The 25,897-nt window shown below is 38.6% G+C and overlaps 1 protein-coding gene across 1 annotated transcript; it reads right to left on the bottom strand.

Moving 5' to 3' along the window:
* ZNF449 (zinc finger protein 449) lies at positions 1 to 25,742 on the bottom strand. The gene is made up of 5 exons (XM_049766673.1): positions 25,566 to 25,742; positions 24,718 to 25,165; positions 22,345 to 22,549; positions 1,999 to 2,112; positions 1 to 1,826 (listed from the first exon to the last, which is right to left on the bottom strand). Exons 2-5 carry the CDS (start codon positions 25,069 to 25,071, stop codon positions 937 to 939), a joined length of 1,563 nt encoding a protein of 520 aa, XP_049622630.1. The 5' UTR covers positions 25,072 to 25,165; positions 25,566 to 25,742; the 3' UTR covers positions 1 to 936.
* Between the last annotated feature and the right edge of the window lie 155 nt (positions 25,743 to 25,897).

Genomic DNA, 25,897 nt, shown 5'->3' with positions numbered 1-25,897 from the left:
CATAGGGACCCCAAACTTATTTGTAAAATATCTTGTAGAACTTGTGTTCTAAGAAGTATACTCAATGAGACACTGAATTATAGAATGGAAACACTTTAAAAGCACTTACTGAAAAGCATGTAATCAAATAGGAAACAAAGAGACACTGAATTAAGGAACAAAAAATTGAAAAATGCTGACACAAGATTGAATATCAAAGGAGAGAAAAATACAGTGTGCAAGTTTTCTCTATTCATATAATTTCAATTATCAAGTGGATTCTTCCATATAGAACACACTCTGAACAATATATGACAATTTAAGTCTCAGCTTTAAACAGCATGAACACAGATTGCCAACTAAGTGAACTAGCAAACTTAGCAAAATTCAAATGTAAAGAGTAAAATCACAACTTTTTTCAATATAAACAGTTTCCATGAAAATAACAAAGTTAATGCCAGGAAAATGGCACCACCTTCAAAATTTGTGTTCCTGACACATTTTTATTGTCTGACAAATACTACTGTCTTATTATTTCTTGATACTTGTGACATATAAGCTATTGGACTAATATGACATTATTCATATAACAGCAGTAAATTTATGGTGCTATTTTAACAGATATAATCAGGTAGTTGTGATTATCCATTTTACTGACTATACTTTGAAAAAGACTGTCATCATTTACATGCTGTATTGTTTACATCTATAATATGGAACACACACAAAAAAGTTCACTGTAATAAAAAATAAGAGTTGTAGAGACAGCACAATCAAATCTAGGAAGTTACAACAGTAAGTAGGTGAATACTCTTGTGAACTCACATGCTTCCAAAGATGGGCTTTAAAAATAAGTACAAAAGGCCTTCTTATGAGTTCAAACAAAGTTTTTTCCAAGACAAATAAGCTATTGAAGTTTTGTGGGTTTTTCTGAGTGTCAGCTTCCCTTAATGATTCCTAAAGAAGTCCTCTAAAGTGAGTGACCTGGTGCATAATAAGGCTTGCTCTCTGCCGGAAGGTTTTAGAACAATGACTACACTTGTATGGCTTCTCCCCAGTATGAATTCTTAAATGAATAACAAGGCTTGGTCTCCGTCTAAAGCTTTTCCCACAATAGTTACATTTAAAAGGTCTCTCTTCTGTGTGAGTTCTCTGGTGCAATGTCAGAGCTGTCAGTCTACTAAAACTTTTCCCACAATTATGACACCGATGAGGTTTCTCCCCTGAATGTGTTTTCAGATGCCTTTTTAGACTAGATCCATGACAAAAGCTTTTCCCACATTCAAGGCATTTATATGTTTCTTCCTCAGAATGGGTTCTCTGGTGCCCTATAAGGTGTGACCGCCGAGTGAATCGTTTTTTACACACAGTACATTCATAGGGTCTCTCCCCTGTGTGAAGTCGTTGATGTCTATACAGATCTGAACTACGTAGGAATCTTTTTCCACACTCAGGGCATTTGTGAGGTTCTTCTCCAGAATGAATTCTCTGGTGCCCAGTAAGCTGTGACTTTCGAGCAAAACATTTTCCGCACTGAGAACATCGATGAGGTTTGTCTCCCGGACTCTTCTTCTTATGGAGTCTAGGATTGAGAGGTTCTACCTGGGAGCTCTCAGGTTGCTCTCCGATAGAGGGGGTATGGGCAGTATGGTCATCTACAAGTTTTGTTAAATCTGCCTGTAAATCCTCTGGGGGTGTTTCCCACTGATTTTCTAGTTGTTCAAAGTCTTTTTGTAAAATGGGACCATGAAGAGAATTCCCCTCTAAAGTAACAACGAATGGGTACATATTCTCCATTTTCTTTTGCTTGTAAGCATCTTCTTCATTTTCTATTCCAAGTTCAAAACCTAATAAAAGAAACAGAAATTGTCACTGTTTCCCACCAAAAAAATGCATGAGGGAAAAATGACATAACATCAATGAAAATATGGGTAGGTATACAACACAGAAGCCAAAATTATTTATCCAGATTAAGGTTGAAGTTTTCCTTTCTTAGTTTACTACTGCATAATTACTTACCTATCTTAGAATCAAGCAATTGTTTAATTTCTTTGGATTCTTGTAATTCCTTCACCCATTCCTCTTCTCTATTCTCCAACGGGAAAGTCATATCAAGCTTTGGTATTGGATATCCTTGTCATAAAAAAAAGTAAGAGGCATGACAGTTTGGGTCATTTGAGAGTATTCCAGACATAGGCTGATACCTTGAACACATGACTTACCTATTATCTATTTCCTCCCTTATTACTATTACTTCACTTGCAAACTCTTTTTTTTGGTTTTTGGGCCACACCCGGAGTTACTCAGGGGTTACTCCTGGCTGTCTGCTCAGAAATAGCTCCTGGCAGGCACAGGGGACCATATGGGACACCAGGATTCGAACCAACCACCTTTGGTCCTGGATCAGCTGCTTGTAAGGCAAACACCGCTGTGCTATCTCTCTGGGCCCTCACTTGTAAACTCCTAACAAAGCCTTTTAAAAGAAAAAACAAAAAGTGAGAAAAGACATATTTTGTGCTTAGTTCAAGGCTATCTTCTAATATATGGAATGAAAGTGAATCAATTATGTGCTGAAATATATGTATGAAATTACTTTGTCTTGTGATATTAAATTTTTTAGATTAGAGCTAAAATTGAAGTCTTCATAAAGTCCTGGCATGTTTCAACTGAGAAATACTATTACTTAACACCCAGTCAAAGGAGGGGTGTAAAAGTAGGAACAATGTAACTGTTTATTAGAATAATGTAATTGATATATTAAAATTAAAATGGAAACCAACTGGACTGGAAACCAGCCAAAGCAGTCTGTTTCAGTTTAAGACTAGCAGCAGATTCTCTTGACATTAACCCAAATACTTGTTTTTGGTGTTTGGGCCATACCCAGTAGCACACAAAGGTTACTCCTGGCTCTGCACTCAGAAATTGCTCCTGGCAGGCTCAGGGACTATATGGGATGCCAGAGATGGAACCCAGATCAACTGCATTCAAGACAAATGCCCTCCCTGATGTGCTATTGCTCCAGCCCCAGCCCAAACACTATTAAGCAGTATTTCTTACTTTCAATCTAAGATCAAACTGGAAAAGTTCCTACTCATCGTTCCCTGTGCCCTATCATCCTACCTTTATCTCTAGCCACTAGAAACTATATCCTATTTCCATGAGTCTTTCTCAGCTCTGGCAATGAATTTTGGTCTACAGAAAAGTATGGGTGGGAAAATATTGATTTGAGATCTAAATGCAGGACAATATTTAAATATTAGTTTATAAAAATAACATTAGCAAGGGGGCAAGAAAGATAACATAGAGATAGGGTGTTTGCCTTGCATGCAGAAAGAAGGTGGTTCGAATCCCGGCATCCCAGATGGTCCGTCCCCGAGCCTGCCAGGAGCGATTTCTGAGGGCAGAGCCAGGAGTAACCCCTGAGAGCTGTTGGGTGTGACCCAAAAACCAAAAAAAAAAGTAAAATAAATAATAACATTAGCAACTTAATTTGAATAAAAGTCCACTTCCAGACCATTATATAAAAACATAGGAATGGATCAAAATGCCCATTTTATATTTCCATGGATAAAAGCCCATATATTGCTATTTTTAAGATTAAGAAACAAAAATTTGGGGCTGGAGTGATAGCACAGGGGTAGGGTGTTTGTCTTGCACGCAGCCAACACTGGATGGACCTGGTTTGATTCTAGGCATTCCATATGGTCTCCTGCACCTGCTAGGAGCGATTTCTGAGTGCAGAGTCAGAAGTAACCCCTGAGCACCACTAGATGTGGCACAAAAAAGACAAAGAAAAAGAAAAAAGAAAAGAAACAAAAAATTCTTTCAAATACAATTTTGTTTAAATTCACTATGGGTTTGGAGAGATAGTATAATTTCTGGGGTACTTGCCTTGCATACATGGCAAACCTGGGTTTAATCCTTGACACCCCATACAGTTTCCCTGGACTCCACGAGGAATGATCCTTAAGTTATAAGCACTGCTGGGTGTGGCCCCAACACCTAATTAAATAAAATTATCTAAAATTATTTTAATAAATTCACCGTGTTTTTGGTTTGACTTTGAAACATAGAATGTAATGAAAGCTCAATATGACAGAAAAATGGAAGTCACTGATTAAAAGAAAACTGATGACAAGGAAATGCAAAAACAAAATGAAACTGAAAAGCAGCAAAGAATAGTAATGGCTTAGGTATAAAATCCTGACTTTTAATTTAAATGTAGGGAGACAAGAGTTCTAACATGATACCCGAGAAGTTCTACAGGTATACTTCCTGGTAAAATTGACAAAAATGAAAAAAATAAAGTTTGCTAGAGTGCCAGAGCAGTGGCGCAGTGGTAAGGCATTTATTTACACGCGCCTGACGTAGGACAGACCACAGTTCAATCCCCAGGCATCCCATATGGTCCCCCAAGCCAGGAGTGATTTCTGAGCAGAGCCAGGAATAACCTCTGAGTGGCACAGGGTGTGGCCCAAAAACAAAAAAATAAATAAAGTCTGTTAGAGTTTCTGATGGCATGAAGAAAGGGGCCAGAGAGATAGCATGGAAGTAGGGCATTTGCCTTGCATGCAGAAGGATGGTGGTTCAAATACCAGCATCCCATATGGTCCCCTGAGCCTGCCAGGAGTGATTTCTGAGCGTTGAGCCAGCAGTAACCCCTGAGCGCTGCAGGTGTGACCCAAAAACCAAAAATAAATAAATCTTTGAATTGTAAAAAAAAACTACTAAAAATACTAATCACTAAATTAGTGAATACTAAAATTCACAGAGAATTACGCATGTTATATATCTGAACCCAAACTGTACCTTTGAGTATTGCTCAGTAATACTCTACACAGATATACTCTAGAGTACTTGAAAGATCCTGACCACTACCTGTATTCAGAGGAATAACTTCTGGAATAAGTTAGGATAAACTCACCATTTTCATACTGGCTTCAGCTAGCTATGTGTATGTGTGTGTGTTTTGTGTTTTTTTTTGTGTGTGTATGTAGTTTATCTCTGACAAGTTTCCAAACAGATTACTGTTCTATATTAGGTGCAATATTGTCAAAAAAAAAAAAAACCACCAAGAACTCGATTGCTCTGCAAGGTGATTCTGATTGCAAAGCAATAATTCCATGCTTGAAGATGCAAGCCAAGATCAGAGCCTCAATTCAGCAGAGATTAGGCCTGAGGGGAACATATTGTTCCATCTCTTCTCAAAGAAACATATTTCATTGGTTCTGGAGAGTGAACTAGTTCAAGTGTAAGGGCACTCTAAAAAAGAGTGGAAGTTGGGAACCGTGAGGATGGTACAGAAGGTAGGGTATTTGTTCTTCAAGGGACCAACCTGGGTTAGATCCCTCACATTCCATATGGTTCCTGTAGCCTTCCAGGAGTGATCCCTGAGCATGAAAGCCAGGGGTATCCCTTGAGCACTGCAAGGTGTGGCTCAGAATTAAAACCAAAAGAAGAGAGGAAACTGCAATGAAAGGTAGTTGGGAAGAGTTTGGCATCCTGGGATCAGCAAAAAAAAAAGTCTCACAGACTTCAGGAATGGTTCAATAAAGGTGTATGAATTTGACTGGATTATTCTGCAGAGCAATGTATGGCCGTGAGCATTGTTTAAAATTATATATCAGTTATCTAGAAAGTAACAGCTAGGCCTCTGCAGAAATAGATAAGAAACAGATAAAGGAAGACCTATTAAAAATCAATCTCATACATGGTAACTTGCATACCAAATGCAATGCTCCCTGAGGAACAACAAAAATGCTTAATATTGCAAAATAGTCTAGACTTCATAATCATTCAGCCATCGGAATGGGGAAGAGAGTGTATTAGCATGTAATGTTATCTAAAATGTTCATTTTCAAACAAAAAATGTATGAGATACATAAATGGACAGGAAAGTATAACCCATATACCAGAACAAAAAATTGGTGCAGGATCTACCTAAGAGTGTGACTATTTCTTGGATCTACAAAGACTTCATCTTACCCATATTGAATATGTTCCCCAAAAATAGCTATATCTAGCTAAAGGAAATTCTGATTCTTCGAAGAACTAAGTTATAATGACAATATCACATAAAATAGAGAATATTGATTAAAAAAAGACCAACTTTATTTTTTAAAAAGAATCGAATGGAAAATGTAGCAAAACTAAAATAAAAAAAAATCAGTAGAACGGCTCAAGTGGAATTCGAATATCAAAAGACTAGTGAACTTGAAGGCACATTAATGGGAATTGGATTATTATCAGACTGGAGAAAAATGGAAATGAATGAATGGAGCATCTAAGAAAAGTGGTGTAGTTAAGTGCATAATATGTAGGCATTGAGGAAGCCAGAAGGAATAAAAAAGAGAAAGGAGCAAAAAAATGGGGGTTCAAAACTTGAATTTCAAGTAGGATAAGCACTGAGATCTACAATCTGGTGAATCAATAAAAATCTTAAAGCCATGCTTTAAGTTGTATCAAATATCTGCTCCTCTAAGTAAGAGAAGTTGAATGGAGACAGGAAACTATAAGGTCTAAACCAGGTTCAAAATAGTCAGAAGACACCATTTTGGTGATCTCTGGTAACCTTGCTGACAGCAGTGACAGCAAATGCCACACCGGATTTCACTTTCCAAAGCAACAAACTCAGAGCAAAGAACTGAGATAGATGGAGGACAAAGAAACAGTTATTAAGAGTCTAGGGACTGGGACTGAATCAGAAATGATATCATTAACCAAAAAAACTTTGATCAATACTCATTTCCTTTCTAATCTCTGCTCCTTTAAAGGTCTTACAGTTATATTAATAGGAATAACTATATTGTTGGGGTTATAATATTTGTCTGTAACATGTCTTATAGGAACAAAAAAAGGAGAAGTGGTATAGAGATCTGGAGGAGATATTTTATACCTCACTGTTATTGCGTTAGTATAATGCCGCAAGTCAAGATAAACATGGCAAACTCTGCAGTTGTCTCAAACTTATTTGGTCTACCCTTACCCCTTTCCGGAAAAAAACGTTCAGAACCCCTCTGGAAAACTACCTGCTTGAAGTTAACAAATAATAAGCACCCCTAAATTGCATTAAGTCTACTACTACATCTTGGAAACACTGCTCAACCTTTTTCTGCTCATAGCCCTCTTCTGACCTCGTAGTCTTCTCACAAGCCCCCTATTCTACTGGGTGACTTCCTAGTCTCATACCCTGGTTCCACATTTACGTAATTCCTCACTGTAATATCCTGGGAGCCCACAAAGAGCAAATGGTTGAAAAATGTTGCTTGAGAGCAACCATTACAGAAATTAGAAATTGATAGCTGATTACAAAGATTAAATGAATATGCACAAACAATATATTCCAGAGGCAGATATTGTCATACTGGAGTAAAAAAATAAATCAAAACATATTCTGTTTTTAAAAATGCAGTTTATATACAAAGCCACAGATGGCAATAAAATGGGAAATAAAAGAAAACTGATACATCAGACAACAGATGCAAGAGAGTCAGATTGGCTAGATTCAATCAAATAAACATCAAACACAATTACGAGAAAGAGAAGTTTATAATGATAAAAGATCACTCCATAAGTTAAATGTTATAAACCTGCATATATGCACTATAATTAATATAATATATAATGTGTATGCATATTATAACCATGCATGTACTAATTAACAGATTAGTGCACTTCATGTAGAAATGCATGAAGCAAAAATAGGCAGTAAGAGTAAAGTGAGATATCAAGAGTAACAGTCAATACCACCTGTAATTTTTCCATTTTCTCTTGGATTATTTGTTCTGGGAAAACTGTTGCCCTGCTGTGAGGATACTCAGGGAGACTGTGAAGAAGACCACTTATAAGACCTGCTAACTCCTTGACAGCAACTACATTATATTCTGAACCAGAAACACCCTGTAAACCACTCCTCAATTTCTGACCATAAAAAGTGGAAGTACATACATCTCCCCACTCCTCCAAGCTGTGATGTTCTTAGAATGATTTGTTAGGTGGCAAGAATTATCTTATGCTCAGCAATAACTTCAGGAAGCAAAGACTACTTCACAAAGGCTCAACTACACCAAGAAATATTATCTAGTTCAGAGTTGGATATTAGCTAATGGTACATAATCCAGTATAATAGGTTTCTCTGAAGTGCATTTTTAAAGTTTCAACTATATATCATTATAAATCAACATCTGTATATACTGTTCTTCACTGAAACTCCGAATTTTTATCCTTCACCATACAATGACTCCTTTTATATGATTTAATTACCCATCACCCCTTTTCCCTTTTAAAACTGCTATTTTGATCTTAAATCTAAAAGCTTGTTATTTTGCTTTAACATGTTTTGTTTTGTTTTCTATGTAGCCCATGAGGAAAAATCATACAGTCCATATCTTTCTTCTTTCCTCTTTGGTTTTTGAGTCACACCTGGTGACACTCAGGGCTTACTCCTGGCTGTACGCTCAGAAATCACTCCTGGCTTGGAGGACCATATGGGGCACTGGGGATTGAACAACGGTCCGTCCTAGGTTAGCACATGCAAGGCAAACGCCCTACTGCTTGCACCACTGTTCTGGGCCCTCCATATCTTTGATCTGACTTCAAATCCTCATCTTTGAAAAAGTATGAATAATATTCAGGATTATTTATGGATAAAAACAACAGATGAATCAAAATTAAAATGTGTAATAAAATTTGTATTATATTAATAGGAGTAATGGGTCTACTTGAATTGGGTTATCTGCAGGAGGGAAAAAAAGCACAAAACAATTTTTTATTATTATTTACTTATCTATTTTTTTGTTGATTTCATTGTTGTGGTTTGGCTATTGAAGTGGATGTCTCCATTTATATTTATTTATTTATTTTCTTCTTTTTTTTTCTTATGTGCTCTGCCACATTTTTTTATCTCAATACCATGGCTTTTACATGGTGCTTACCCTTTTGTTTTGTTTTGTTTTTGGACTGCTCACTGGATTTTTTTTTTAGTTTTTGGGCCACACCCAGCGATGCTCAGGGGTTATCCTGGCTGTCTGCTCAGAAGCTCCTGGCAGGCACGGGGGACCATATGGGACACTGGGATTCGAACCCAACCACCTTTGGTCCTGGATTGGCTGCTTGCAAGGCAAAGGCCGCTGTGCTATCTCTCCGGGCCCCTCACTGGATATTTTATTTGACAGTTCTTTATGTACTGTTGTGGTATTTCACCTTCTTTTTCCCCTTCGTCTCTCAAACCTAGGATGAGAGCCTCTAGAAGGACTCCGCCCATTTCCAGAGTATCTGATTCTTTTTTTTCTCCAGGTTATTACTTTTCTCTTCTTCAAACAAAACCACATAACTTGAACTATCTAGTCCCGCCTCCCAATTGGGGGGCGGAATAAGGGAGGTACCAAGACCAAATAGGTGTAAGACCACTAAGTAGTAAGCTAGGCACAGAGGGGACCACTTATTCTAGCAGCCTCGGGGGTAAGGGAAGAGAATATGGGAAGAAGGATGGGAACAGAGGTGGAGGGAGGACAATTCGGAGATGGGAATTCCCCTGATTTTATGTTAATATGTACCTGAAATATTATTGTCAATGATATATAAGCCACTATGATTAAAATAAAAATTATATTTAATAGAAAAGTGCTTTGGGACTGGAGAGATAGCATAGCGGTAGGGCATTTGCCTTGCATGCTCCCAACCCAGAATGGACAGATTCAATTCCTGGCATCCTATATGGTCCCCCGATCTTGCTAAATGTGATTCCTGAGTACAGAGCCAGGAGTAACCCCTGAGCACCACTGGGTGTGGCCCAAAAACCAAACAAACAAAAAGAAAAAGAAGAGTGCTATAAACATTATTCAGGGTACAGTGCCAATGTCAAAAAACAAAAATTGAGGGGTCAGAAAAATAGTATGGAGGGTAAGGTTTTTACTTGCCTTGCACGTGACCAACACTAATCCAATACTCAGTACCACACACATGGTCCTCCAAGCACTATAACCTTAACCAGAGAACCAAGAGTAGCCCTGAGCACTGCTGGGTATGAACCAAAATTCCCTCACCTGAAAGCCCAAGAAACTGATAATATAAGCAACAGAAATTTTATTTATTTACTTAATGAGTTTTAGACCATATTCTGTGGTGCTGAGTTTTAGACCATATTCTGTGGTGCTCAGGACTTACTCCTGACTCTAAACTCGGGGATCACTTCTAGTAGGGTCAGAGGACCATATGTGGTACCAGAAATTGAACCCAAGTCAGCTGTGTGCAAGGCAAGCACTTTTCCCGCTGTACGCTCTCTCTCTCTCTGACTCAGCAGTAATTTCATCACGGCAACCTGAATTTAAATCTATCTATTGTTAATTTAAATCTATCTATTGTTAATTTAAATCTATCTATTGTTAAAGTGACAAAAGTAAAAGGGGGAAGCAAAAATACTTTTTAATTTATAGAATATCATCTTTGTACCTTCTGAATAAAGTATGTGGTAAGGATTGGCAATAACCAGAAAAATTAAAAATAAAAAATATTAAGCATCGGGTTTGGTGCAATAGCACAGTGGTAGGGCGCTTGCCTTGGACACAGCTAACTCAGATTTGATCCCGATATCCCATATGGTCCCCCGAGCTTGCCAGGAGCAATTTCTGAGTGCAGAACCAAGAATGCCACCTAAACATTTTTGGTATGAATAAATAAACAAACAAAAAGAAATATTAGCATCTGAGGAAGATTAAAAAGAATTTATCAAGAAATAGCATATAGAGGAATCAAAAACCAATTAAAATAAGTGAGCAAAATAATATATATATCTAATATGACCTTGTACGTCTGTAAAAATTTCTTCCTTTCTATTTAGATTCTTTGGTTTTTTATTAAATTAATAAAAACAGATTATCATGAGAAAAAATAATTTTGTTCTAGTACAGGAGCCCCAAAGATAACTCAAAATAAAACACAAGTAGGAAAACTTGAACAAAGGAACAGGGAGTCTGTAAAAAATTAACTAGAGAAAAGGGCACTAGAGAAAAGCTTAGTAAAGAAATATCCAGGTTTGGGGTCGGAGATATAGCATGAAGGTAAGGTGTTTGCCTTGCATGCAGAAAGACGGTGGTTCAAATCCCTGCATCCCAAATTGTCCCCTGAGCCTGCCAGGAGTGATTTCTAAGCGTAGAGCCAGAAGTAACCCCTGAGCACTACCGGGTGCGACACCCCCCCCCCCACCAAAACAAAAAGAAATATCCAGGTGTGTTGGTTTGTTTCAAGTCTTCCTGGCCCTAATTCTATCTCTGTTGATGATGCATTTAACCTCTGATACATGGGAAGGGAACTTTCATCTGAGAAAAAAATCTCCTGCATTCAGGGATGACAAAAGACCTTGGGTTACTCTTTTGTCTTCCATCCTTTTCACATGGTAAATTTATCTTCTGCATTCATGGTAGAAAAGAGGTCAAAGTTTTCTTTTGCTTTAATTTTTTCATTTCTGGGACATACCTGACTCCTTGTACTCAGGAGTCACTCTGGGAAATACCCAGGGCATCATGCACTGCTAGGGAATCACACCTGAGCCTCCAACATGAACAGCATGTACTTGGCCCTTTGAATCATCTCCCAGGTCCCCATAGTGACCCCTTTCTTCAGTCCACACGAGAAATTTATCTCCTACATCACGGGGAGAGAAAAAAGAGGTCACAATGTTCTTCCCTTCCCTCCTTCCACCTCCCCTTCCAACCATCTCTCCTCCCTCCCAATCTCCTTTTTCAATCTTTTTTTCTGGTCTAAACTAAATAGTCAATTGCACACTGGGCTGTGTTTTTGTGGGATATTTGCATCAATTTAAGTAACGTTATTTCAAAGTGACAGTATGTCAGAGTGGCAAACTTTGGGGTTGATATACTTTACTCACAAAAATAATTTTTTCATGTTACCTGAACTATAAAAAATCTATTTGGGGGCTGAAGAGGGAACTAAATGGTCTGAATATATGATTTATATACAGGAGGCCCATATTAGATTGCTGGAACTGGGTGGTTTCCTCCACACATCTAGGGACAATCACAAGCATGAAGATGGAAGTATCCCCTGAGCACTGCCAGGTGTAGCCCTTTCCATTCCCAAGTAAAAAATTAAAATTCCACCTTGTTAACCTGTCACTCACTCTCTCTCTTTCTTGCAAGCCAGCAAAATGCACCTGTCACGTGGAGCCTGAAAATGTGCTCAATATACTCCAAATTTTAAAGAATGATAAACACAGCAAGCAGAATACACTAAATACAGCGGGAAAATAAAGTACATGAAACTTCCAAAGATAAAAAAATAAATATCTGACCTGAGAGTATGTTACAGGTGAGGGGATAAGAGGAATGAATAAGCTGCCAGGAAAACAAATACATACCGTAAGTTAGGTCTCAAGTGCATCAGATAGTGTTAAGGGAGATAACATATGTAGCAAAATCATAGTAGTCAATTAACAAATGATGGAGGGAGTGGTAGAAGTGAAGGAATTTTGGACCAGAGAGGACATAAGGAGAGGGGGAGTTCATGGACATTTGTGTGGTGGAGGGTAGGCAGTATCTTCGTTCATCAATGCCAGATACTATAAATTATAAATACCATTTATAATTACAAATGTATAAACTTAAATATCTGAAATAGGAAAATTAAATTCCAGAATAGGGATATAGATCAGTGCTCTTCAACTTTTTACACCTATGAACTAGCATCTGTCCTACATACCAGTCCATAGACTGGTCAAGCACCAGTGTATCAGCCCATCTATGGCCTAAAGATCAAAGAACATTGAATTATAAATGCAAGATAGGAATCAGATAACACAGCAGTAATGAGTTTGCCTTGCATGCAGCCAAACTGGGGCAGACCCAGGTTCAATCTCCAGTAGCCCACATGGTCCCCCAAGCTTGCCAGGAGCTAGTTTTGAGCATAGAACCAGGAGTAACTCCTGAGCACTACCAGGTGTGACCCAAAAACAAAAAGAAGTTGAAGATAAAAGATCAGTAACTTGCAGAGATAGCAATCAAACTATGAAAGCTGAACTTAAGAGAAAAAGACAAAAACTAATGATTGAATATCAGAGACATACAGAGACAGTGTCATAAGGGATAATGCCAAAAGAAGTGAAATTGAAGTCCTCTCCAAAAACGTAGGTGATGGTGAACAGTAAAAAGTAGTCCTAAATAGGGGAGAGTAAATGATCGTGCAAGGAGTCTAGAGTTAATCCCATGACAGTATACTTCAGGGGTTAAGAAACCCTGTATCTCCTAGGTCAAGGGAATTCCCTCTACAATATCCCCAATAGTTACTGTGCCTATGCAGGGGGATAAAGAAAAGGAGAGCAAAAAAAGCACAAAACAATCATTTTTCCACATGTTTATTTATCGATCGATTTATTTTTTGACGTCTTTATTTTGGTGTGGAGATTACGGTTGATGTCTCCAACATCATTATTTTATTTTATTTTGTCTTGTCTTTCTCTTTCTTTTTGCACTCGAGCATGATTTGATTTCAGAACCGAGACTATTGTGTGGTGCCTGTCTTTATTGCTGTAGTGCTCACCGGTTATTTAATTCGATATTTTTTCCTGCATTGTTGTGATATTTCAATTACCTTTTTCACATCCTCTCTCAAACTGAGGTTGGAAGCCTCTAGAGGGACTCAGCCCATTTTCAGCGTATTTGACTTTTGACTCCTTTTATTTCCTCTTATTTTGTACCCCATTCTATTGCTTTTCTTGCCTTCAAACAAAACCACATACCTCGATTTTTCTAGCTCTGCCTCTTAAATAGAGGGGGAAACAAGGGAGGGTTCCAGGACCAAACAAATATGTGATCACTAATAGTAAGCCAGACAAAGAGGGGTCCACCTACTCTAGCAGCCCGGGGGGTGATGGTGGGGTATATGAGTTGTAGAAAGGGAACTGCAATGGGGGGAGGACATAGTTGGTGATGGGTTTTCCCCTGACTCAATGTTAATATGTATCTAAAATACTACTGTGAAAGATATGTAAGCCATTATGGAAAAAATGTGTTTTTAAACAGAAACTTTCTTTGACTTACATGTATTATTATTATATCAATTATATTATATGTTATGTTATATCACTATATTATGTTATGTTAGTTTACCTCATGACGTTAATCAATTTTGTCTCTTGAATAAATTCTTAAAATAAAAAATATAAAAAAATAAAATAAATAAAAGACATAGCTAGTCTCTTAAAAAAAGTAGTCCTAAATCAAGCACTGGGTGATCTCACTTATCTGTAGTATATAGGGAAATGAAAGAAGAGAATGATTCAATTGATTAAACCTCTTGGTACTGGAATACAAATTGAGAATTCCAGATGACGGGGAGAACAGCAAGAGAGCTTTTAACGGTAGCTTTAATCAATCCACAATATCAGCCTTATTGCTGGCTCCAGTGTACATCCTCTTGGAGCAGCCTGCATGCAGGTTGTGGAAATGAGGGTGGGTAAAAGGGCACAGTCCACAAAAAAACTGAGCTCTGATCACTGAATGCAGCTGCAAATCATAGAAATACAGATAAGCAAGTGGTGATCATTATTGTGCTTCACTTCATTGCTTCAGGCGCTTTTCTCTCCTCCTTCCAGGATTTAAAATATTAGTGGTCTCTCATCCTCCTTCATTTGCCTTGTGTCCTTTTAGGAATTAGACATTAATGACTGGCATTCAAAAGCCTCTGTATAAAAACCTCCATACATGAGAATTAGAAAGTGACCACAGAGGACCAGGAAAAGTGTAGGTAGGGCCAGAGAAGTCCTTATGGTTATACTTCAGCATAAGACTCAGCATAGAGATAGGCTACAACAATAAAAAGAACAATTTGAGTTAAACAAGAAAGAAAGTGTGATGGTAAGTGACTAATACAAAAGAAATTTTAGGGGCCGTAGAGAGAGCATAGAGGTAAGGCGTTTGCCTCGCATGCAGAAGGAAGGTGGTTTGAATCCCGGCATCCCATATGGTTCCCCGAACCTGCCAGGGCCAATTTCCAAGCATAGAGCCAGGAGTAACCCCTGAGCGCTGCCAGGTGTGACCCAAAAACCAAAAAGAAAAAAAATAAAATTTAAAAGATAGAACCTGAGCAATACTATATTGGGTAGGGCACTTGCCTTGCACATGGCTGAAACAGGTTTGATCCTGGTACCGTATATTATCCCCTGAATACCACAAGGAGTGAGACTTGAGCGAATTCAGGAGTAACCTCCAAGCACAGCTAAGCGTGGCAAAAAGCCCCCAAAATCAAACAGACAAAAAAGAGATTCACGGGCCCGGAGAGATAGCACAGCGGTGTTTGCCTTGCAAGCAGCCGATCCAGGACTAAAGGTGGTTGGTTCGAATCCTGGTGTCCCATATGGTCCCCCCGTGCCTGCCAGGAGCTATTTCTGAGCAGACAGCCAGGAGTAACCCCTGAGCACCGCTGGGTGTGGCCCAAAAACCAAAAAAAAAAAAAGAGATTCACACCAAGATACATTTTGTGTGTGTGTGTGTGTGTGTATGTGTGTGGTACATTTTGTGTGTGTGTGTATGTGTGTGGTACATTTTGTGTGTGTGTGTGTGTGTGTGTGTGTGGTAAACCAAAGAAAGGGAGAATACTGAACCTAGCAAAGAAGAACTATAACTAACATACAAGAGAACCTTACAAGAAAATAAATAAATTTTTCATGAAAGTAAGTATAAATAAGTAATTATAAAATAAGTAAATTTTTAAGATCAGAAATAAGATTATATAAATATCAACCAAGAATTCTATACCCAGAAGTCATAGAAAAGTGAAATTAAAATAAGAAATTAAAAAATTAACCAAAGTACTCTTTGTTAACAGATCAAAACTGCAAGCTATTTTTAAGGGAATCTTGTGGAATAAAAGGCATGAGAAAGCAACTTGAAAATATCAGATGGGCTGGAGTGATAGTATAGCGGGTAAGATGTTTACCTTGCATGAGACTACCTAGGTTCAATCCCCAGTACTCCATAGAGTTCTCCATGCACTGTCAGGAGTGATTCTGAGCATAGAGGTAGGTGTTATTCCTAAATACTGCTGGGAGTGGCCCACTGACTAACAAAAAGACATACTGATAAATCAAAATGTCAATAAGAAAAACACACATTGGCAATTACAGTGGTTTACATCTCCAACTTTTGTTTTCTACTTAAGTGACTAATATGTTAGAAAATCTAAAGGTTATTATTACTATACTTTGCAACTGAACTAGTAACTGGTCTTCAGAAGGAAGCTTACCACAATAAGGAAGGGGGGAATCTACTGGGACAATGGTGAAGGGAAGCAGACACTCTGGTAGGGGGTATGGGCTGAAATGTTTTAAGTTTGGAAACGTACCATTTACAGTTTTGTAAACCACAGTGCCTAAAATAAAAGTTAAAAAAAATAAATAAATAAAAATAACTGCCAGTTAGAGTTTAAAAAGTAGGGCCCTGGGCTGGAAAGACAGCACAGTGGATAAAGCACATTTCTTGAATATGGCTGTGTAAGTTCCATCCCCAGTATAGGTTATGATGCCCAAGCAATGCCAGGAATGATCTTGAGCAGAGTCAAGAGTATGCTTTAAAAAGGGCTTACATAGATATTTGAATGGCACAGCTTAAGACATTAGAAAATGACCAAGAAAATGAGCTGAAAACATGCAAAAAAAGTAAGTAATAAAATGTAGAGCAGAAATTAATGAATTGTACACCCCCAAAAAACAATGTAAAAGATCAATGCATTCCCTGCTCATGGATTGGGAGAATTAACAACATTAAAATAGAAATACTTTCCAGGGGCCAAGAGGTGGCTCAAGCGGTAAGGCATCTGCCTTGCCTGCACTAGCCTAGGACGGACCACAGTTCAATCCCATATGGTCCCCCAAGTCAGGAGCAATTTCTGAGTGCGCAGAGCCAGGAGTAACCCCTGAGCGTCACTGGATGTGGCCAAAAACAAAACAAAACAGAAAAACAAAAAAGAAATACTTTGCAAAGCACGAAATCCTCATTAAGGATACCCATGACATTTTTCAAAGAAATAGATCAAATACCCTTAAAAATTTATATGGAATAATAAACCTCCATGAATAGCTAAGCCAATCTTTGAAAAAAAAAAAAAAAGAATATGAGAGGCATCACTTTCCTCCAGCTTCAAATTATACTATAAATTAGTAGTTATTAAAATTTCATGGTTTGGAATAAGACACCCTCAAATCAATGGAACAAACTTGAATATTCTGAGAGTGACCCTCAAGATCATTTGATAAAAGGGCAAGAAATACTAAGTGAAGTAAAGAAAGCCTCTTTAACAAGTGGTGTTGGAAAAACTTGGTCACCAATATGCAAAAAAGTAAACTCAGACCACTCTTATATATAGCTTGCACAAAGGTCAAATCAAAATGGATTAAAGACATTGATATCAGACCTGAAACCATTAGATGCATAGAGGAAAATGTAGGCAGAACACTCTATGACATAGAAGTTAAAAACAGAGTAAACAAAGGCAGGGCAGGGCAGAGCAATCCCGCAGCCCCAGAATGCAGGCATTCACCAGCTTCAAAATGCAGTTGAGTGGGAGAAACTATTCACCCAACATCCTTCAGATAAGGGGCTAATATCCAAAATATACAGGGCACTGACAGAACTTTACAAAAAAAAACATCTAATCCCATCAAAAAATGGGGAGAAGAAATGAACAGACACTTTGATAAAAAAAGAAATACAAATGGCCAAAAGACACATGAAAAAATGCTCCTCGTCACTAATCATCAGAGAGATGCAAATCAAAACAACGATGAGATACCACCTCACACCACAGAGATTGGCGCACATCACAAAGAATGAGACAATCAGTGCTGGCGGGGATGTGGAGAGAAAGGAACTCTTATCCACTGCTGGTGGGAATGCCGTCTAGTACAGCCTCTATGGAAAGCGATATGGAGGTTTCTTCAAAAACTGGAAATTGAGCTCCCATTCGACCCAGCTATTCCACTCCTAGGGATATACCCTAGGAGCACAAGAATACAATACAAAAACCCCTTCCTCACACCTATATTTATTGCAGCACTATTCACAATAGCCAGGCTCTGGAAACAACCAAGATGCCCTTCAACAGACGAATGGCTAAAGAAACTGTGGTACATATACACAATGGAATATTATGCAGCCGTCAGGAGAGATGAAGTCATGAAATGTTCCTATACATGGATGTACACGGAATCTATCATGCTCAGTGAAATAAGTCAGAGGGAGAGAGAGAGACACAGAATAGTCTCACTCATCTATGGGTTTTAAGAAAAATAAAAGTCATTTTTGTAACAATCCTCAGAGACAATTAGAGGAGAGCTGGAACACCAGCTCACTCCATGAAGCTCACCACAAGAGTGGTGAGCACAGTTATAGAAATAACTACACTGAGAACTACCATAATCAAGTGAATGAATGAGGGAACTGGAAAGCCTGTCTGGAGTACAGGTGGGGGTGGGGTGGGATGGAGGGAGATTTGGGACTTTGGTGGCGGGAATGTTGCACTGGTGAAGAGGGGTGATCTTTATATGACTGAAACCTTATCACAATCATTTATGTAATCAAGATATTCAAATAAAGAGGAAAAAAAAAGAAGTTAAAAACATTTTTTTTTTGGTTTTTGGATCACACCCAGCAGTGCTTAGGGGTTACTCCTGGCTCTGCACTCAGAAATCATTCCTGGCAGGCTCAGGGGATCATATGGGATACTGAGATTCAAACCATCATCTGTCCTGGATTGGCTGCATGCAAGGCCAACCATTGCACAGCCTTACCGCTGTGTTTATCTCTCCAGCCCCATTTAACCACATTTTCAAAGATGAAACACCACTGTTCAAACAAGTGGAAGCAAAGATAAGCAAACTGTACCTCAAGGTACTCAAAGGAAACAGGATACAAAATCTATCCCCAGAACGGGAGAAACTAATCATCTATACCCATGTGATAGAGGAAATAAACAGACATTTCCTCAAAGAAGAAATACAGATGCCAAAAGACAAATGAAAGTGCTCATCATTAATCATCAGGGAGATGTGAATCAAAATTACAATTATATACCATCGCATACCACAGAGACTGGCACACATGACAAAGGACAAAAACAACGAGTGCGAGGCCAGCGAGGTGGCGCTAGAGGTAAGGTGTCTGCCTTGCAAGCGCTAGCCAAGGAAGGACTGCGGTTCGATCCCCCAGCATCCCATATGGTCCCCCGAAGCCAGGGGCAATTTCTGAGCGCTTAGCCAGGAGTAACCCCTGAGCATCAAACGGGTGTGGTCCGAAAAACCAAAAAAAAAAAAGAACGAGTGCTGGTACAGATGTGAGGAGAAAGGGATGCTTGTTCATTGCTGGTGGGAATGGCGAATGGTCGAACTTCTATGGAAAACAAAAGACTAGAAATTGAGCTTCCATATGACCCAACAATACCACTCCTACCAATATCCACTAGGAGCCCAAAAACATAATATAGAAAAGCTCTCTGAATCCCTATGTTCATTAAAGCACTATTTACAATATCTAGAATCTGGATACAACCCAAGTGCCCAGGAACAAATGAGTGGCTCAATAAACCATGGTACATCTACACAATGGAATACTAGGCAGCTGTCAGGAAAAATGGAATCATGAAATTTTCTTATACACAGATGGAGAGTACTATGTTAATGAAATTAAAGGAAGAGGGATAGATATAGAATGATCTCACCTATTTGTAGGTTATTGAAGAGAGATACTACAGTAATAATATCCAAAGACAATAGAGACAAGGGCCAGGAGGATTAGTCCATGGTAGGAAACTTCACACAAATAGTAGGAGAGTGCAGTTAGGGCAGAGAAGGGACCACTATGACAATGGTAGTTGGAAAATATCTGTCTATGCAAGAACTGGGTGCAGAAAGGAGATAAAGTGATAGGCAGGATACCTTTCTGTAACAATACTGCAAACCGAAGTGTCTAAAGGTAGAAAGGAAGAGTATGAGAATGAGAGAGAGAGAGAGAGAGAGAGAGAGAGAGAGAGAGAGAGAGAGAGAGAAAACGTCTGCCTCATAGGTAGTCCTGGGGGAAGAGCAGGAGGGAAACTGGGGATACTGGTGGTGATAAATATGTATCTGAAGGGTGTACACCGTATGACTGAAAATCATGAACAACTTTGTATTTGTGAAAAATATTTTATTATTAACCACCTTGTAACCACAGTAAAATAGTAAGACAATTGAGTATGGCCCCCAAAACCAAAAAAATATTGTATTTACAGATGTAATTAGTAAAGATAAGATCATTAGGGTAGGCCTTAGCCCAAGAAGAATGGTGTACTCTTCTCTTAAGTATAAAACAGTATTTAAAGATCAGGTCAGAGAACAGGGTAATATTTCTACTAGTTATAGAACATTAAATGTTGTCAGTAAGTTTTCAGAATTGGACAGACATAGAACAGATGTTTGCTTGGAGAGGAAAGGAGAAAGAAGGGGAGGGGAAGGAAGAGGAGGGGAAGGGAAGGGAGGGGAGGGGAAGGGAGGGAAGGGGAAGGGAAGGGGAAAGGAAGGAAGGGGAGGAGAGTGGAGGAGAGGGGAGGGGAGAATAGAAGGGCGGGGAGGGGAGAAGAGAGGGGAAAGGTAAGAGGGGAGAAGAGGGGGGAGAAGAGGGGAAGGGAGGAGAGGAAGAAGTTCATTAGATATGTCAAATGTGCACAGAAATATACAGTAAAACAACATGAAAAATCAAGGTAAAATGATATCACAAGAAGCAAATGACAATTCCCTAGGGCTGGAAGGATAGTACAGTGGGTAGGGTGCTTGCCTTGCATGTAGCCAACCTAGGTTCAATCCCCTGTACCAAGTATGATCCCTGGAATCCTATCAGGAACGATCTCTAAGTTCAAAGCCAGGAATAAGCCATGAGCCCCAGAAGGCACAAAAAATGAAAAAGTAGAGTATTTTAGGAAAATTTTAAAGTTCTATCAACATGGAAACACTAATTCAAAAATAAATATGCATATACTCAAGTTTGTAGAAATATTATACACAACTGCCAAAACATAAAATCACCAACAGAGTGATTAGATAGTAAAATTTTATATACAAATGTGAGCACACACATACTCAATGGAATACAACACTTTCATTCAAAAAAGATTACATTGTACCATTTGGGACAACATACATGGAACCTGACATAATTATGCTAAATAGAAAAAGAATGTGAAATACAGTTGGTTTCATTTGTGTTGAATATGAATAACTAAAGCAATGAACCAGCAAGAAACAACAACTTCTAGCCTTGACAAAAATTAAAGAAAGAAGATATTGTAGGTGGGAGACATTTGTCAAGCTGTTCTTTGTGGAAGGAGAGCACATGAAACTTTAATAGTGGGTATGGTAAATCCTATGAACATACAGTGATACACCAAGTCCCTGGAAATCTACCATTTGTAAATTAATGATAAATCAATGAAAAGGAGATAACTTTGAAAAACTGTCCATCAAAAAAAACATAATCAACCAAGTAGAAAAGGTAACCCAAGAATAATGGAAAATATTTCTAAATCACATATCTGATAGACAATTAATGTCCAGGATACATCGAGAACTCTAAATTTTAAAATACTAAAACAAACAACATAAGTTAAAAAGCACAAAGATCACAAAAAGACATTGTCCAGATGTATAAAAATTATCAGTATGTACAAGGAAATATTTCAACATCACTACATCACTAGTGACTGGGAATATGAATCAAAGTAGACATACCCATTGGGAATGTTACTATTTAAATGCAGTTTCAATTTTGCATGTTGAAATATAGTCATGAAGACATAACTATTTCATGTGATCAATGCACCACATTATGGATGTATTTATACACCAGAGAAGTGTATAAACAGAAATAGTTTAGGAGGTAAATCTAAGTCATGTGTATTTACCAGTATAAAAAAAAACCTGAGGGGCAGGAACGGTGGTGCAGCGGTAGGTGTTTGCTTGCACAAGGCTGACCTAGGATGGACCGTGGTTCAATCTCCTGGTATCCCATATGGTTCCCCAAGCCAGCAGCGATTTCTGAATGCATATCCAGAAGTAACCCCTGAGCATCACCAGGTGTGGCCCAAAAACCAAAAGAAAAAAAATTGAAACAAAAAGGCCAGACTCCTTCAGTAAGGTCATTAGCTTAATTAGTTCTTAACATTCCTTTCTTTTAAAGCACATTTTTGTGAAGCTATTCCCACAGAAAGTCCTTCATCTTACTGTCAGTGCAGTCCAGTTTCCAAATCACTAATGTGGCTCTAATTCAGTCCCAACTGTTGAGCTCTAAAAACCAAAGTTTAAAAATAATGAAATAAAAAGTTTTATCTTACCGGGATCCAGAAAGGATGGGCATTCCCCAGCAGCACCGAAGCTCAGTTCTTGAGGCCCTGCTTGCGGAATCCATACCTCTGTCACTGGAACGTCTGGGGCAGATCCCATTACTTGTAGTGGGGATGAATCCAGGTGGATGTTTGGTGTCAAATGTTCCATTCCCACTGGTGCAAGTTCCTCCAAGAGCATATCCTGCCTATCAAGCTAAGAGAAAATGGCAGAATTCATCATTCTAATGTCTAGGTAGACAGACCAGCACTGCCCAGTAGCAACATAATGTAAGCCACCATGTTATTTAAAGTTTTTCATATGAAAACAGAAACCAATGAAGTCAGTCTTGACACAAGCCCCACAATTCTAAATTATTTAAAAATTCTAAATCAGTTTAAAACATGATAAGTTAACAATTACTAATGAAGTAGTTTAACTGCTTTTTCTGACAAAGTCTTCTGGATGTATTAATGTACTTTATAATCAAATATGGGCAAGCCATGTGGCAAATATTCAATACTCACCTCTGGTCAGTGGCTACTATATGGGCAGTAACAGCTCAACTAAAGACAATTATACAATCTATTTGGTAAATAAAAAAGACAGATAAACAAAGGGAAATCAGACATTAATTCCACCCTGGGATAGGGGTGGAAACTTTGGAAGGTTCCTGGTCAGGTAGGTGAACTGATGAGTTCCATCATACACTATTAGAATGACCCAATCCTAACCAAAGCCACATCCATCACTATACAGGGCTGTACAAGTTGGTTTCAACAGAGGTTCCATCACTGCCAAGGGGCCTTTTAAGATAGGATGGTGGATGGTGGGCACCTGAATGTAGTGGGCCAATATGGCAGTATATAAATTTACGAAAAATTCTGGAATTTTTCCCTTCAACCATTACTGGAGGCAAAAAAATCTGTCAAGAATTTCCCCCCTGTGTGCTGTTAAGAAATATTATAATGTGTTACAATCTGGGGACTTGAGGGACAATGGATTCTGTTTTATTTATCTTTTTTTTCCCACCCTCCCCCTATTTTATTTATCTTAATGTTCTTTGGCTGAAAGTTCAAAGTTAAGATATCAGCAAGGGGACTTCTTCTGAGAATCATGTTATGGGTGATTGTCCTTCCACTGTAACTTTACCTTGTCCTCTTTCTTTGCATCTTTGTTCTCATAATTAAAAATAAAAAATTTAAAAAAAAAGAATTTCCCCGTCAGTTACATGAACATGAGAATTCTTGTACATGTTTAGTACAACTTGGTATTTGTTAAATACCAATAAAAGACAATGGTTCAGATTTGCCAAGGGTTATTTGGGACATTGGAAAATCCAGCTGACCAGGAACAAGCCCACTCAGTATTTGAACAGAAGCGATCTAAGTTTCTGGCTGTCACCTTCACATATAGCAGATGCAAGCACTTCTGGTGCAGTCAGGCTCAAACGTGTGCATACTAAAATGCTTGTTAGTTCATAATAAACTACTTTCCCTTTCCTTTCTATCCCTCCTAGATGTTACCTGACTCAGGATCGGCAAATTTCCTTATTAGGAAGAGAGAGATGGGGGCCAGGAGTGATAGTTCAGCAGAAAGTTGCCTTGTATGCAACTGACCCAGGTTTGATCCCTAGCATCCCATATGGTCTTCCAAGACTGCCAGGAGTAATTTCGAAGTGCCAGAGGTAACCTCTGAGAGTGGCTGGATGTGGCTCAAAAAAAAAAAAAAAAAAAAAAAAAAAAAACAAGAGAGAGAGAAAAAAGGGGGCTAAAAAGATAGGGGCTAGAGTGATAATATAGCAAGTAGGGCACTTCCCTTGCACATAGCTAACCTGGTTCATTCCATAGAATGAGCCCTGAGTACAGAGCCAGGAGTAAGCTCTGAGCACTATGGGGGTGGCCCAGAGCAACCCAACAACAACAACAACAACAACAAATAGTAACATTTTAAGCTTTGTTGGTCTTGCTGGTCTATTGCTTAGCTTTCACTTTGCTTTCCTGAAAACTCTTTTACAAGGTCATAAACATCACAAGCACTTTACCACTATATATCAACAGATGCTGAGAGGCATTTGGGTGTGGGCCACAGAGCAGTTTCTAAGTGTTCTTGATTTTATGCTTGTAAGCAGCTTACAATACGAATAAGGACTGTGAAAGGGAAACTTCCTTTCACTAAAAAATGTTTTCCAATATTTATTAGAGAAGAGGAGTTGGGATTCATAATTAAAAATCACTGAACAGCATAATGACTCCAGCTGAAGAAAAAAAGTGAATCCCACCACAAGAAAATCATGGGGTTCAGAAAAAAATATCTGATCTCGTACCAGACATTACTGCTACTTCTTTTTGTTTAATGCAAACTTCCAAAACTCTTTTTCTCACCTGCTGCTCTGGTATCTCCAGTTCTCTCTGTAAGTCTTCAATCAGTGACACCACTCTTTCTCTGTTCTCTGGGTAATGTTCCCTCACCCAGGTTTCTATCTCCGTGGGCAGAATGGTTAAGAATTGCTCCAAAACTAGCAGCTCCAGGATTTGTTCCTTAGACCGCATCTTTGGCTTCAGCCACTGACAACACAGTTCCCAGAGTTTATTAAAAGCTTCATGAGGTCCGGCTGCTTCTTTGTATTGGAACTGCCTGAAGCGCTGGCGGAAAACCTCACAGTCAGTGTCATACTCCTGAAACACGGAGCCTTGATTCAAGGAGGCTTGAATTGCACAACCCAGGGCCACAGCCATGGTCCCTTTCTGGTAGGGTACAATTTCTCTGGAGCTTGAAGCCTCAGTTTTCAATTTCTTTCTTTGGACAATCTTTTGGGGAATCCACTTATAGCTGCAGACAGGAGAAAAAACGGGAAAGGAGAAAACAGGAGTGTTGATATATATACATACATATATATGTATGTGTGTGTGCATATATATATATATATATATAATGTTAACCTCTTGTAACGATAATTGGACCTGGACATGCCCCTGGACATGCTCCTTGGACTCGTCCCCTATAACAGACAACAGTCCAGTGGGTATTTAAGGAAAAATTTTTGACAATTGACAGGGGGCTTAAAACAGTCTGGAATAGAGCCTACTATTTTCTTTTATACTCAATTTCTTTGCCTTAATCTTTTTTGCTCATTTTTCTCTGCTTGCTCTCATGTTTCTCACTTATTTTTCTATCTTTCTTTCATTTCTCTCTTTTCAACACTGGAGCAATTACCATAGGACATACTTACCTCCGGAACCTGCTTACTGTTCACCAGAACTCACATACATATAGGGCTGGAGACAGAGTTCAATGAACTGAGTATATGCTTTGCTTGTGGAGGCCTGAATTGGAACCCCAGTACTGCATAGTCTTCGAGGCACAGAGCTGAAAGTCGCCCTTCAACACTGGCAAGTGTACCTCCCACCAAAAAAGAGAAAAATATTTATACACACATACACATCCAATTCTGCAGCCAGTTTGTTAAAGGTAAATTTGCAAGCCCACCTACAGACACATTAGAAGTATTTTGAGGGGTGGAGGATAGCACAGCCATACGGTGTTTGCCTTGAACGTAGTTGA

Source organism: Suncus etruscus, chromosome X (assembly GCF_024139225.1).
Source record: "Suncus etruscus isolate mSunEtr1 chromosome X, mSunEtr1.pri.cur, whole genome shotgun sequence".
In the NCBI taxonomy this organism is placed as follows: Eukaryota; Metazoa; Chordata; class Mammalia; order Eulipotyphla; family Soricidae; genus Suncus; species Suncus etruscus.
This window is presented reverse-complemented; position numbering and strand designations above follow the sequence as displayed.

Bases quoted from the DNA above. Each gene is read 5' to 3' on its own strand.
- ZNF449 (XM_049766673.1), bottom strand. From the start codon at position 25,071: ATGGCTGTGGCCCTGGGTTGTGCAATTCAAGCCTCCTTGAATCAAGGC. The intron at 2,113-22,344 runs GTAAGATAAAAC...TTTTATGACAAG, and splicing joins CCCATCCTTTCTGGATCCCG to GATATCCAATACCAAAGCTT. The intron at 1,827-1,998 runs GTAAGTAATTAT...TTCTTTTATTAG, and splicing joins ATTGCTTGATTCTAAGATAG to GTTTTGAACTTGGAATAGAA.